At 42.7% G+C, this 12,535-nt stretch overlaps 1 protein-coding gene across 2 annotated transcripts in view; it reads left to right on the plus strand.

Annotated features, from left to right (window-relative positions):
* The window catches only part of LAMA4 (laminin subunit alpha 4), a 169,362-nt gene that overhangs the window by 50,869 nt on the left and 105,958 nt on the right, over nucleotides 1-12,535 (plus strand). For both annotated transcript variants that reach the window (XM_060190602.1, XM_060190603.1), the window contains exon 3: nucleotides 7,690-7,814. In XM_060190602.1, coding sequence (XP_060046585.1) covers nucleotides 7,690-7,814 — 125 coding nt within the window. The remainder of the gene's footprint in view (nucleotides 1-7,689; nucleotides 7,815-12,535) is intronic.

Genomic DNA, 12,535 nt, shown 5'->3' on the forward strand with positions numbered 1-12,535 from the left:
TTCTTTTTGGCTGGGTGTTATGGAGTCCTTGGGTATATCCCTAGGAGAGGAATTACTGGGTGATATGGAAGATCTATGTCTAGCCTTGTGAGAGTTCTCCAGACTGCTCTCCACAGAGGTTGCACCAATTTACATTCTCACCAGCAGTGCAGAAGGGTTCTGTCCCCACAGCCTCTCCAGCATTTGTTGCTGCTGTCCTTTTTGATGTATGCCATTCTTACAGGGTTGAGGTGGTATCTCAATGTTGTCTTTATTTGCATTTCTCTGACAATCAGTGACCTGGAGCAATTTTTCATGTGTTTGTTAGCCTTTTGGATCTCTTCTGTAGTGAATGTTTTGTTCATATCCTCTACCTATTTTTGCATGGGGTCTTTTGCTTTTTTGTTGCTAAGTTTGCTGAGCTCTTTGTATATTTTAGTGATTAGTCTCTTGTCTGATGTATGGCATGGGAAGATCTTCTCCCATTCTGTGAGGGGTCTCTTGGTTTCTGTGATGGTTTCTTTGTCTGTGCAGAAGCTTGTCAATTTGATATAGTCCCATTGATTTGTTTTTGTTTTAATCTTCCTTGCAATTGAGTTTGTATCATCAAAGATGTCCTTGAGTTTTAGGTAGGAAAGTGTTCCACCAATGTTATCCTCTAAGTATTCGATAGTTTCTGGTCTAACATCCAGAAACTATATGCTTCTCATCTCCAGCTCGGACTCAAAGGCAAGTTACCAGCCTATAAGGACCCAAGTTATGGCCTTATAAAGGGAGGTCACGTATCAGTCAAACATGAGAAACGGGAACCCTTAGGGTGTGTTGTGTGAGGAGGCAGTTCCCTTGCCCCTGAGCTCAGTGCTATCTCAGCCTACAGAGTCGAGGAGGGCCACCCATTTAGGCCAGGTTGGCCTTGGGGTCTACCTCCTCAGGACTCAATGTAGAAGTGGCAGGCTTCTGCCCAGGCTGGGGTCTGCACCTCCCACAATGATGAAATAGATTTCTTAAGTCTTATGAGCTACTTTTGAAAATTTAGTAAACTCCAGAATGGGCTGTTAAAATCCCTGATCTATAATCTGTTGATCAGAAGTACAAGTGATAAGCTGAATTTGCTATTGGCATCTGAAATAGAGGAAGGGGCCATTCTTGTAGGACCAAACTCTTAACTTGTGGTGTCTAATGTCATCTTCAGGCATATCTGTGTCAGCACTGGGGAAAATTGTAGGATACTCAAATGATGTCTGAGAGTTCTTTAGAAAGCCCGCCTACACTGGGACTGGGTAGCAGAACATATGAACTTAAAATCGTGTCTGGCACATAGATGGTGTTCAAAAGTTGCTTGTTGTTAAGTGGATAAACTACAGTCAGCAAAGTAGTAGGATGCAAAGTCAAAACACATAAACCCTTGATGTCCCTATACACAAAGGATGAGTCATAGGAAAGGGAAATGATCCCATTTACTATTGAACCCAAAAAGATAAGATGCCTTAGAGTAAATAAGACAAAGGAGGTGAAGGAGCTTTACAAAGAAAACTATATAAGACATTGTTTGAAGAGACAGAATGATGCAAAGAAATGGAAGAATATATCTTGCTCATGGACTGGAATACTAAAAATTATCAAAAATAAAAGAGTTCATTATCTGTACAAACATTTCACAAACAATTATTTCTAATTCTGAGTCCTAAATGCCCAAATTTAAACCCATTAGAAGAACTGCAAAAGTATTATTACTAAGTAGAGCAAAACCCATCAGGCTGTTACGAATTTACATCTGACTGGATAAAACAGACATTGATTTTTTATCTTCTTATTTTCACTTCAGAGTAAACCTACCAATTTTTCTGTAACTGCCTGTGATAATTTTATGGTTTAAAGCATATTGACATTCTCACAGAGTTCTGTCCCACCTGAAGCACCAGAGACATGGAAATGATTCCGATGATTGGAGGGCAATGAATTTTTTATTACCCGCGAAGCCTGTATTAAAGCCCATCCAGGAATGCAAAGACATTGCATCTTAAATTTCTCCAGACTGCTTTCCTCATGACTATCAAACCTTCCATTATTATATGTATAAGAAACAGTCACTGTAAGCTCATTTAAGATTAAGCATGGGAATCGGGCTGTAGCGCAGCCGGTTAAGCGCAGGTGGCGGAAAGCGCAAGGGCCGACATAAGGATCCCAGTTCGAACCCTGGCTCCCCACCTGCAGGGGAGTCGCTTCACAGGCGGTGAAGCAGGTCTGCAGGTGTCTATCTTTCTCTCCTCCTCTCTGTCTTCCCCTCCTCTCTCCATTTCTCTCTGTCCTATCCAACAACAACAACAACAATAATAACTACAACAATAAAACAACAAGGGCAACAAAAGGGAATAAATAAATAAAATAAATATTTAAAAAAAAAAGATTAAGCATGTGTGATTGATAGGCGAGCACATTCATAAAGTGTCCAAGAACAAGAAATTGAATTATAAAGCTTTCCTTTTCATGGGTTTGTATTTGTTTGTTTTGCAACTGTCAAATTGGAAACTAGATCGCATTTGTGGGACATGCTTACATTAAAACGTTTTCAGTTTTCCAAACTGTTACAAACTTGGAAAAGCCCAAAGATGTGATTAGTGATGAATTTGATTCCAACCTGGCTAAAGTTTGAAACAAGGTCATAAAACTTCACATCTACTACGTGGTTAGCTCAGCCAAACCCTTTGTTGCTCTGTGTGTCCCCACTGTAAGAATATGACAGGGTGATGAGGGAAATAGCTCCGCTGGAAGAGCACAAGACATTTGTGCCTGAGGTTCCCAGTTGGATCCTCAAATACCTTATGGCACCTCAAAACCCCGGGCATGACATTGTAAACCAATATACTATCTAATCAACCTTAAAAGAAATCTCATTTTTGAAATTTTTAAAGCATATTACAGGAACTCAATGCAGATGGTAAGCTCTCTATACTATACATTTATTTGTTCTCCTCCCGGTCCTGAACATGCTTTTCCTTTTATATTCCTACCTCAACTAGTGCCAGCGCTGTTCTCTGTCTCTCCTGCTTAAATGTCTCATCAACTTCCTTCTCCTCTTCCCCAACATCTAACCGAATGGGGAATAAACACAAATAACGTATTTTTAATAAAACATCAACACATTTTACAAATTGAAATAAGTTTGCCTGGCTTATTAGGTAGCTAGATGTTATTTCTGCTTCTGCAACATTCAGCGGTGGTATGTCATGTAGCCTCAGGAAAATTCTACCGTATACATAGGAGAACATACACTGCAGAAGATAGTAAATCTTAGTACTAGTACGAAATTGTCCTAATCTCCGTGGACACTGTGAAAACTACAGATTATCTAAAATATAATCTTGCATGAAGCATGTGACAAGCCACACAGAGACTACCCGATTCTTTGGGACCCTCTTCTTGCTTCAGGTTGGTGTGCCTGCTAAGTCCTCAAAAGACATCATTTCTCATGTGAAAGAGACACAGCACTGCCCACTTGTCCTACCATTTATCTTCAACCAGTTCTTTCTATATATGAAACTGGACAGATTCAGAATGCTTTTTTTTTTTTCATTTTAAGTGGGCTATTAAAAAATCTCTTCACCCCAACAGCAGGTTTATCTATTATTGGTTTGTTTGTTTTCTGGTTTTCTGTTCATGACAGAAGGTATATGGATACTTATAATCTCAAAGCAAAAGATATTCAGAGCCCAAAGAAACTTTATAGGTCATCTCATCTAAATTCTCATTTTTTTAAATATTTACTTATTTATTATTGCATAAAACAGTGATAAATTAGAGGGGGAGATAGGGAGAGAGACAGACACCTGCAGTCCTGCTTCACCACTTGTGAAGCTTTCCCCCTGAAGGTGGGGACCAGGGGCTTGAACCTATGCCCTTGTGCACTATAATGTGTGCGCTTAACCAGGTGCCACCACCACCTGACCCCTAAATTCTCATTTTACTGTTAGGAAATAGACTCATAAAAGTCAAGTAAGTAGAATAAGCAGTTGGGCATCCTTTGTCCCTGCTTCCAGGGCCCCCTCTGCCCACCCCAAGCCCTACCCTCCCAGAATGTGCATTGATGTCTTTAAGGGGATTTCATAACAATCCATTTATAGGCACTTCAGGCATGAAGTAAAGCCTGGCATTTTACAGTGGGCCTGTCTCATTCTGCACAGATGAATTTCATTTCTCTAATAAGGACCTGGACAAACTTGACCTCAGCCTAAGAGCAGCAGTGCCAGATGGCTTATGACTTAGACCCCAAGGAGTCCGGAAGGCTCATTGGTTTTCCCTGGGATGAGAGATGACCACTCATTCTGAACTTGCTTTGGCTGCACGTTCATTTACATGATTTTTCCCAGATACTAATTCTCTCTTGCTCACTTTTTCCATTATTTTTTTTCTCAACAAATATTTACTAAAAATCTGGCTTAGAACAAGGCGCAGCAATAAACATATGAGGACTTATGCAAACATTCCACTATTAGTACATCATACTTTATTCTTCAGACTTTCTCATTGATCTGTCAGATTTTCGGAGCTGGCCTCGACATTCTATTCTACTAACACAATTTTTAACCAGGAGCCAGAGATGGCTGATCCAGGATAGCTTGTTGAACTCAGTAAGAGTTTTCCCTGTTGAAAAATGTATTATAGTACAATTTTTTTTTGAAGCTGAAACAATAAAATAAACTGACTCATCCTCCTCCACTTTGCAACCAGGATTATCACAGGGCATTGGTGCCTGCACAGTTCTACCATTCCTGGAGTGCAGAGAGGAGAGAGAGAGGGGAGGGCAGGGGAGGGCAGGGGAGGGGAGGGGAGTACAGGGGAGGGAGGGGAGGAGAGGAGAGGAGAGGAGAGGAGAGGAGAGGAGAGGAGAGGAGAGGAGAGGAGAGGAGAGGAGAGGAGAGAAAAAAGAGACACAGCATTGCTCCACTGCCTGTGAAGCTTCCTCCTTGCAGGTGGGCAATGAGGACTTGAATCTCGGTCCTTGCAAATTGTAATTTGTCCTCTACTATGTATGCTACCTTTCAGCCCTAGTCTGACACCGTCCAATGCAACTGTTTCATAACTCTTTTGCAATAGAGCTCTTTTCTCTGACATACTGGAAAGGTGGTTTATATGGGAGTTCATAACCTCACCTCTAGAGCTAGGTTGCCTGACTTTGAAACTCACTTTTGCCATCTATTCTCTGTCTGACTTTGGGCAACTTAGCCCCCCTGTGCCTCCATCTTTTCATATGTAAAACAGGGAAAGAAAGAAAAAGTTAATATATTAAATATGTAGAGACGTGTCCCATTATTATTTCATTTTTAATCTCAACATAAAATAGAAAGACAAAAGTAAACAGCTTAGCTCTCAAGTTACTACTGCTCCATCTTCCTTTCTCCTATGTCTTCTCCACAAAACACAACTTTAAAAAAAAAGGAGGAAGAGGAGGAAGAGGAAGAGGAGGAAGAGCTTCTGCTGAAGCTCTTGTACACACAGATATTTCTGAGAGAATTATTCAAATAAGAAGTTTATTCTTAAAAAACAATTTGTTCTGCTTTTTAAAAATTTTTTTTAATTTTATTTATTTATTTATTTATTGGATAGAGACAGCCAGAAACTGAGAGGGAAGGGGGAGATAGAGAGGTAGAGAGACAGACACCTGCAGTCCTGCTTCACCACTTGTGAAGCTTTCCCCCTGCAGGTGAGGACCAGGGCCTCGAAACTGGGTCCTTGCACACTGTAACATGTGCGTTCAACCAGGTGCACCACCAGCCAGCCCCCAAAGAAGAAGTTTCAATAGCTTTAATGCCATTCTAATTCTAGCAGTACAAGCAATACAATTTTTATTAAAACACCTGTCAACCTTATGCACCATGGTGTGTGCGAAGATGAAAATACCACAGAATTACAGTGCTACCGAGTGCAAAGAAGTCTGGTCCTCTTGCAGAAAATGAGCAGCAAACAAGCAACACTCCCTTTGGTGGAGACTGGTCAGAAATGACACCTTTAGGTGCCGGGTGGTGGTGTACCTGGTTGAGTGCACACAGCACCATGTACAAGGACCTGGGTTCCAGTGAGCCCCGGATCTCTACCTACAGGCAAAGCTGCAGGTGTCTCTCTCTCTCTCTCTCTCTCTCTCTCTCTCTCTCAGCCCCTTTCTTCTCAATTTCCCTGTCCTTTCAAAGAAAACAAAAAAGCTGCCTGAAGTTGTTGATTCATCATATAGGCACTGAGCCCTAGCAATAACCCTTGTGTGTCAACATTAGAAATAAATTAATTGAAAAAGGGAGAAAGAGAAAGAGAGAGAGAGGAAGGGAGGGAGGGAGGGAGGAAGGAAGGAGAAGGAAGGAAGGAAGGAAGGAAGGAAGGAAGGAAGGAAGGAAGGAAGGAAGGAAGGACAGACGAAGAAGAGGGAAGGAAGTTACCTCCTGAGAGATGAGCCTAGGTTTATCTAAGTTCCTGCTGGGCTTGATGGCCGGCAGTGCTGAGAGACGGTGTATAGGAGCTAGTGGTGAGGCCAGAGCAGATGGTAACAGTACAACGTTAGTAGTGAGAGAGCGACAGAGGGAAAGGAGGACTTGGGAGAAAATCCTGGCGGTTTTTTTTTTTTAATAATTTATTTATTCATGAGAAGGAAGAAAGAGAAGGAACTAGATATCATCACTCTGGTACATGGGCTGCCGGGCGTTGAACCTGGGACCCCATGGTTGAGAATCCAATGCCCTATCCACTGTGCCAGACCACAATCCTGGTGGTTTTAAGGCCAGAAAAAAAAAAAAAAAAAAAAAAAGCTTGAATGGTAAGCAGACATGTAGGCAGAAAACCCAGCCCATTTTGTGTTTTTTCTTCCAGTCATCCTCACCACAAGTAGATGAGTCAGGTATAGCAGTAAGCCTACTGTTTGCCTTCTTCTAGCGTTTGCCTAATCTCATGAAACAAGATGCACAACAGTGCTGTCTCCTATGCTCTTTATGGACCAATGTGACACATTCTGTTTTTCCACACCTGAAGATTGTTAGATTGTTCTCATGGCTATAAGTAGGCGAGTAGGCACCAGTGGGATTTTTCATTCCTTATTTTTTCCAACTCAGCAAGCTAATGCTTCTAGAACATCCAAAATTTGATCATTCTGAACTGAAATGAGTGTTGTTGAGGTGGTCTGGTGTCAGGCTGCACCACGGAGAAGAGAGCGGACGTCCAGAGCAAAGGGGTACACAGATCTTTATTATAGGATGGGGGAGGGGTTTGGTTCGGACCACGTGGAGCCAGCGGGCAATGGCCGACCACGGGGGGGGGGGGGGGGGGGGGGGGACAGGGAGCGAGAGCCCAGAGAGCGAGAGGGGAGGGGTGAGGGGGCTTTTTATTGGGCGACAACCAGGGGTGAAGGGGGCAATGCTAGGGTTTCGCGCGGCATAGTAAAACCTGGGGGCAGAGACTGCATCAGAACAACTCCTCAGCGACAAATGAGTAACTCGCAAAAAATCTTCTCTCTAATGACAAACTCCTACGGAGAGTCCCCGTTCTGCCAGTGCACAGAGAGAGGTTCGGGATGAAATCATCCACCATTAGTTATACTTTTCTGCAATGGCTGGGCCTGAGCAGTACCAACACACATCATTTTTCTGTCAGGGCTGTCATCCCTTTTCCTAGATGTGCTGCCTATAAAACTTGCTTTGTGTCCTTGTCAATTTCTTATCTTTTGTCTTGTAGCACTGCCAACGGAACACGACAGGAGAACATTGTGAGAAATGTCTGGCCGGTTATATTGGAGATTCCATCAGGGGCATCCCCCAGTTCTGCCAGCCATGCCCCTGCCCCCTGCCCCACGTGGCCAAGTAAGTCATGAAAAAAAAAAAAGGTGATATTTTCAACTGCTTATCCTTTATCTATTCTATTCAGAGTTCTAAGGTCTTTCCACAATCAAACTGAATATCTCATGTGAGATCAAACTGGAAAACATATAAAGGCCTAGGTTCAAACCTCAGTATCACACAGGGAGTCTCTTTCTTATGTATTTTTTATTTTGGGTATTATTTTTATTTATTTGTTGGATAGAGAAAGCCAGAAATCAAGAGGAAGGGGGAGATAGAGAGAGAGAGAGAGAGACCTGCAACACCGCTTCACCACTCACAAAGCTTTCCCCCCTGCAGATGGGGACTAGGTGCTGGCTCAAGTCCAGGTCCTTCTTCTTCTAGCGTTTGCCCTTCTTCCGGAGCCAGTCAACAGGTCAGGTTGAAAGCTGTCAGGAGCTGCTTGTTGCTGGCTTTGAAAGTGACTGGGATCCATGTGGATTCAGTCGGCTAGGAAGGATCGTCAGTTTCCCCAAGGAATGGGTACTCACGGGATGCACCACGGGAAGGTCGATCCAGTGCATCCCCGTCCAGGTCCTTGTGCACTGTAACAGGTGTGCTCCACCAGGTGTGCCACCACTCGGCCCCTCACATAGGAAGTCTCTCCAGCTCTTTCTCCCTTCCCCCACCCACCCCAGTCACTCTGTTTCTCTGAATGAAAAAGCAGCCTGGAATGCTGAGGTCTCGGTTTTGGAGAAAAAAGAAAAAGAAAACGAAAACGAAGCTTTAATACCTCTGAGATAGGTGATGATTGTGTTACCAAAAATTTAGAGATACATAATAAAGTGAATGAAGATGCTCAAGTTATACCAACAAGATTAATCACCTTTTCTTTTATTTATTATTATTAATATTTATTTATTTATTTGGATAGAGACAGAAAGAAGGGAGAGGGAGATAGGGAGAGAGACAGATAAAACCTGCAGTCCTGCTTCACCATTCTTGAAGCTTCCCCACTGCAGGTGGGTACCAGCAGTTTCAACCTGGGTCCTTGCACACTGTAATGTGTGCACTTCACCAGATGCGCTACTGCCTGCCCCCTCACACCTTCCTTTTTTCTTTTCTTTTCTTTTTAATTTTTTATTTATAAAATGGAAACACTGACAAAAACCATAGGATAAGAGGGGTACAACTCCACACAGTTCCCACCACCAGAACTCCACATCCCTGCCCTCCCCTGATAGCTTCCCTATTCTTTATCCCTCTGGGAATATGGACCCAGGGTCCTTATGGGATGCAGAAGGGGGAAGGTCTGGCTTCTGTAATTGCTTCCCTGCTGAACATGGGTGTTGGCAGGTCGATCCATACTCCCAGCCTCTCTCTATCTCTTTCCCTAGTGAGGCAGAGTTCTGGGGAAGCAGGGCTCCAGGACACATTAGTGGGGTCGTCTGCCCAGGGAAGTCAGGTTAGCGTCATAGTGGCATCTGGGACCTGGTGGCTGAAAAAAGAGTTAACATATAAAGCCAAACAAATTGTTGACTAATCATGAACCTAAAGGCTGGAATATTGCAGATGAAGATTTGGGGTCTCCATTTTGGAAATAGCTATAAAGGTCTATTTTAGATATATTTTAAAAGGCCTGTGAATTTACTAGATTTTTCCTGAGCCTGACATCTGATATGAAGGTGGACCCAAGTTATTATCTGGAAAGGTGATGTCATGGCTGGAAAAGGGGCTAGAAAACTGGGTCAGGGAAGAGAATAAACCCCATCGATTTGATCTAGGCCCATATTCAGCACAGGAGCCTATGTAAATTCTGCATCCCTGTAGGTCTGAGCTCACATTCTGTGGTCATGAGTAGGAACGTTCCAAGTTGCACCAATTTTAGGACCCATCTTCTTCAAGTGGTAGATGGAGTATGTTATCCAACCCCCCTTTGAAGGATGGAACCTTCTCTACCATTGTTGGTCTATATTGAGGGCATGGTCCTATGGGGACCCCAAAGGGCTCCATTATGTTTTTCCTGATGAAGATGACCAGTGACAATGGAGAGAGGGATCTATGCAAGGTTTAGACTCATCATGTCTGTGTGGGAATCCCAGGAATCCCCCACTAGGGCCCCAGCTGATGGGGTGGCCTGGTAGTGACTAAAGAGTCATTAAAGTATGCCAGTCTCTTGCCCTAATTCAGCTTCTGTAGTCCTTACTTTGATAAGGTTAGCTTAGGAGTGACCGAGGGAAGTGTAATAGGAAGTAGGTGAGGAGGGTATCTGGGTCTAAGTAGAAACTTTATGGTGTCTTTTTAGGTCTTTCTACTTGCTTGCTTCATTTATTGACTCACTGAAAACTATTGTGCACTTTTGCTTTCAGGTATATATTTTCCCCTAATTTATGGAAACATGTGTACATCTACCCTGTCTCATGGGACTTGATCTATTACTAGGTTTAGGGGGCTTTGTTATGAAGTGAACCACCTGAAATGGAATTAAAGAGTCCTGCGAGAAAGGAAAGGTCTCACCAGAGTAATGGGGCTGAAGGGTTGATATTGCACGCCTGACGTCTCTGGACACAGTCCGAATTGAAGCATGCCGAGGTGGTACTCATTGCATTGATTAGGTTGGGATCAGCAGATGCATTATCAGTTGGTATGAATTGAGAGAAGCATGCAGGAAATCCTCACATCTTTTCTTAACTTGACTAAGAGAGATCTAGTTATGGCAGCAGACTTTATAATCCAGTAGTTTCAGTATGAGTTTCTTCTTACTGTCACAAAATAGACATTGCCCTCCATGTATCAGTTTTTAGGCTGTATATGGAGCTTTACTGAACATTGACTATACTGAATTTTAATATTTTGCTTATTCTCTATATAGCAGGCACTGTTCTAAGTATTTAGGTCTGACATTTCTGTAATTGACAGCTGTTATAAAGGTTAAGTTAGGCAGTACATACAAAATAGTTTCTTTTCTTCTTTAATTTTTTATTTATAAAAAAGGAAGTATTGACAAAACCATAGGATAAGAGGGGTACAACTCCACACACTTCCCACCACCAGACCTCCATATCCCATGCCCTCCCTTGATAGCTTCCCTATTCTTTATTCCTCTGGGAGTATGGACCCAGGGTCATTGTGGGATGCAGAAAGTGGAGGTCTGGCTTCTGTAACTGCTTCCCCGCTGAACATGGGCATTGACAGGTCGATCCATACTCCCAGCCTGTCTCTTTCTTTCATTAATGAGGAAGGGCTCTGGGGAAGTGGTGCTTCAAGGCACATTGGTGGGGTTGTCTCTCCAGGGAAGCCTGGTCGCATCTTGCTAGCATCTGGAAACCGGTGGCTGAAAAGAGAGTTAACATACAAAGCCAAACAATTGTTGAACAGTCATGGATCTAAAGGCTGGAATAGTGCAGATGAAGTGTTGGGGGGTCCTCCATTTTGTAGATAGCTAGTAGGCATATTTTAGTTATATTCCAAAGGGCCTGTAGCTATACTAGTGGGTTTTTTTTTTTTCCTATTTGTTTTGTTTTTTGTCAGAGCCTGAAATCTGATATGGAGGTGAGTCCTAGTTATTGTCTGTGGAAATGATGTCATGACTGGGAAAAGGACCAGAAAGCTGGATCAGGGAAGAGAGTAGCTCCCTAATATGGGAAAGGGGTATAAGTATTGTTGACTGTAAACCCCTAAGATTTGATGTGATCTGGGGCCCATATTCAGTTTAGGAGCCTATGTGACCTCTGCATCCCTCTAGATCTGAGCTCACATTCTGTGGTCATGACTAGGAACATTCCATGCTGCCCCAGTATCCACCCATCTTCCTCAGGTGTAGCATATAGTATGTTGTCCATCCTCCCTTCGGAGGATGGAACATTCTCTACCATTGTTGATCCAAGTTGAGGGCAAGGTCCTATGGGTGTTCACAAGGGGATCTATTTTGTTGTTCCTACAAAATAGTTTCTTAAAGGCCTGAATATACCCACATAGGTATACTTTCATATATACATATATATATATATATATATATACATATATATATATATATATATATATTATAACAAAAGAACCAAATTTTCCCCTTAGCTGAGCATGCTTTTTTCCCTTCACGTTTCTCCCTTAGCTGAACACTAATCTCAGCCAGCATTTCACCTACAGTCCTGCTATTTGTTCACATCATCTGATGAATCTGACAGTCAGTGAAGAAGCCAGGTGTTTTACGGCCCCATCTTTCTCAGGAAACCATTAAGCTGCCTCAGATCTCGCGCTGTGATCTTTCATGTCTGATGCTAATATTGTGTGCCACATGAATGATATTAAGGACGGAGTAGAAGACTCCAACGTCGAACGTTCTGTTATTTTCACTCAAATGTGTCCTGATTCATGAGCTCCCTTTGCCTCACTGCAGTGTGTCCCTTAATTGTTCATAAATATTCTGCTCTCACATGTTAGCCTTAACCATATCTGACAAAATAGTTCCCAAGCTGAGAGCTCATGTCATGGTCTAATTGTTTCTGTTCAATTTATTTACCTCCAACTTGGTAATAATTGGATTCACTCATTCTCTTATATAAACTAAGGTGCTGCTCCAAACAGCTTTATGACTTTCAAGCCACCATTTCTTCCCTTTTCTTCATATAGTTTACTGAGCTGGGAGCAAGACAGACTCAACCCTCAACCTCATATAATGTGTCTTTTTGATGAAAGGCAAGCCCAGAAGGCCCTGGAAGCTCATTTCCTTCTCACCTTACAAAACTAGCGGGAGCTAGCTCATCTGG

Source organism: Erinaceus europaeus, chromosome 4 (assembly GCF_950295315.1).
Source record: "Erinaceus europaeus chromosome 4, mEriEur2.1, whole genome shotgun sequence".
In the NCBI taxonomy this organism is placed as follows: domain Eukaryota; kingdom Metazoa; phylum Chordata; class Mammalia; order Eulipotyphla; family Erinaceidae; genus Erinaceus; species Erinaceus europaeus.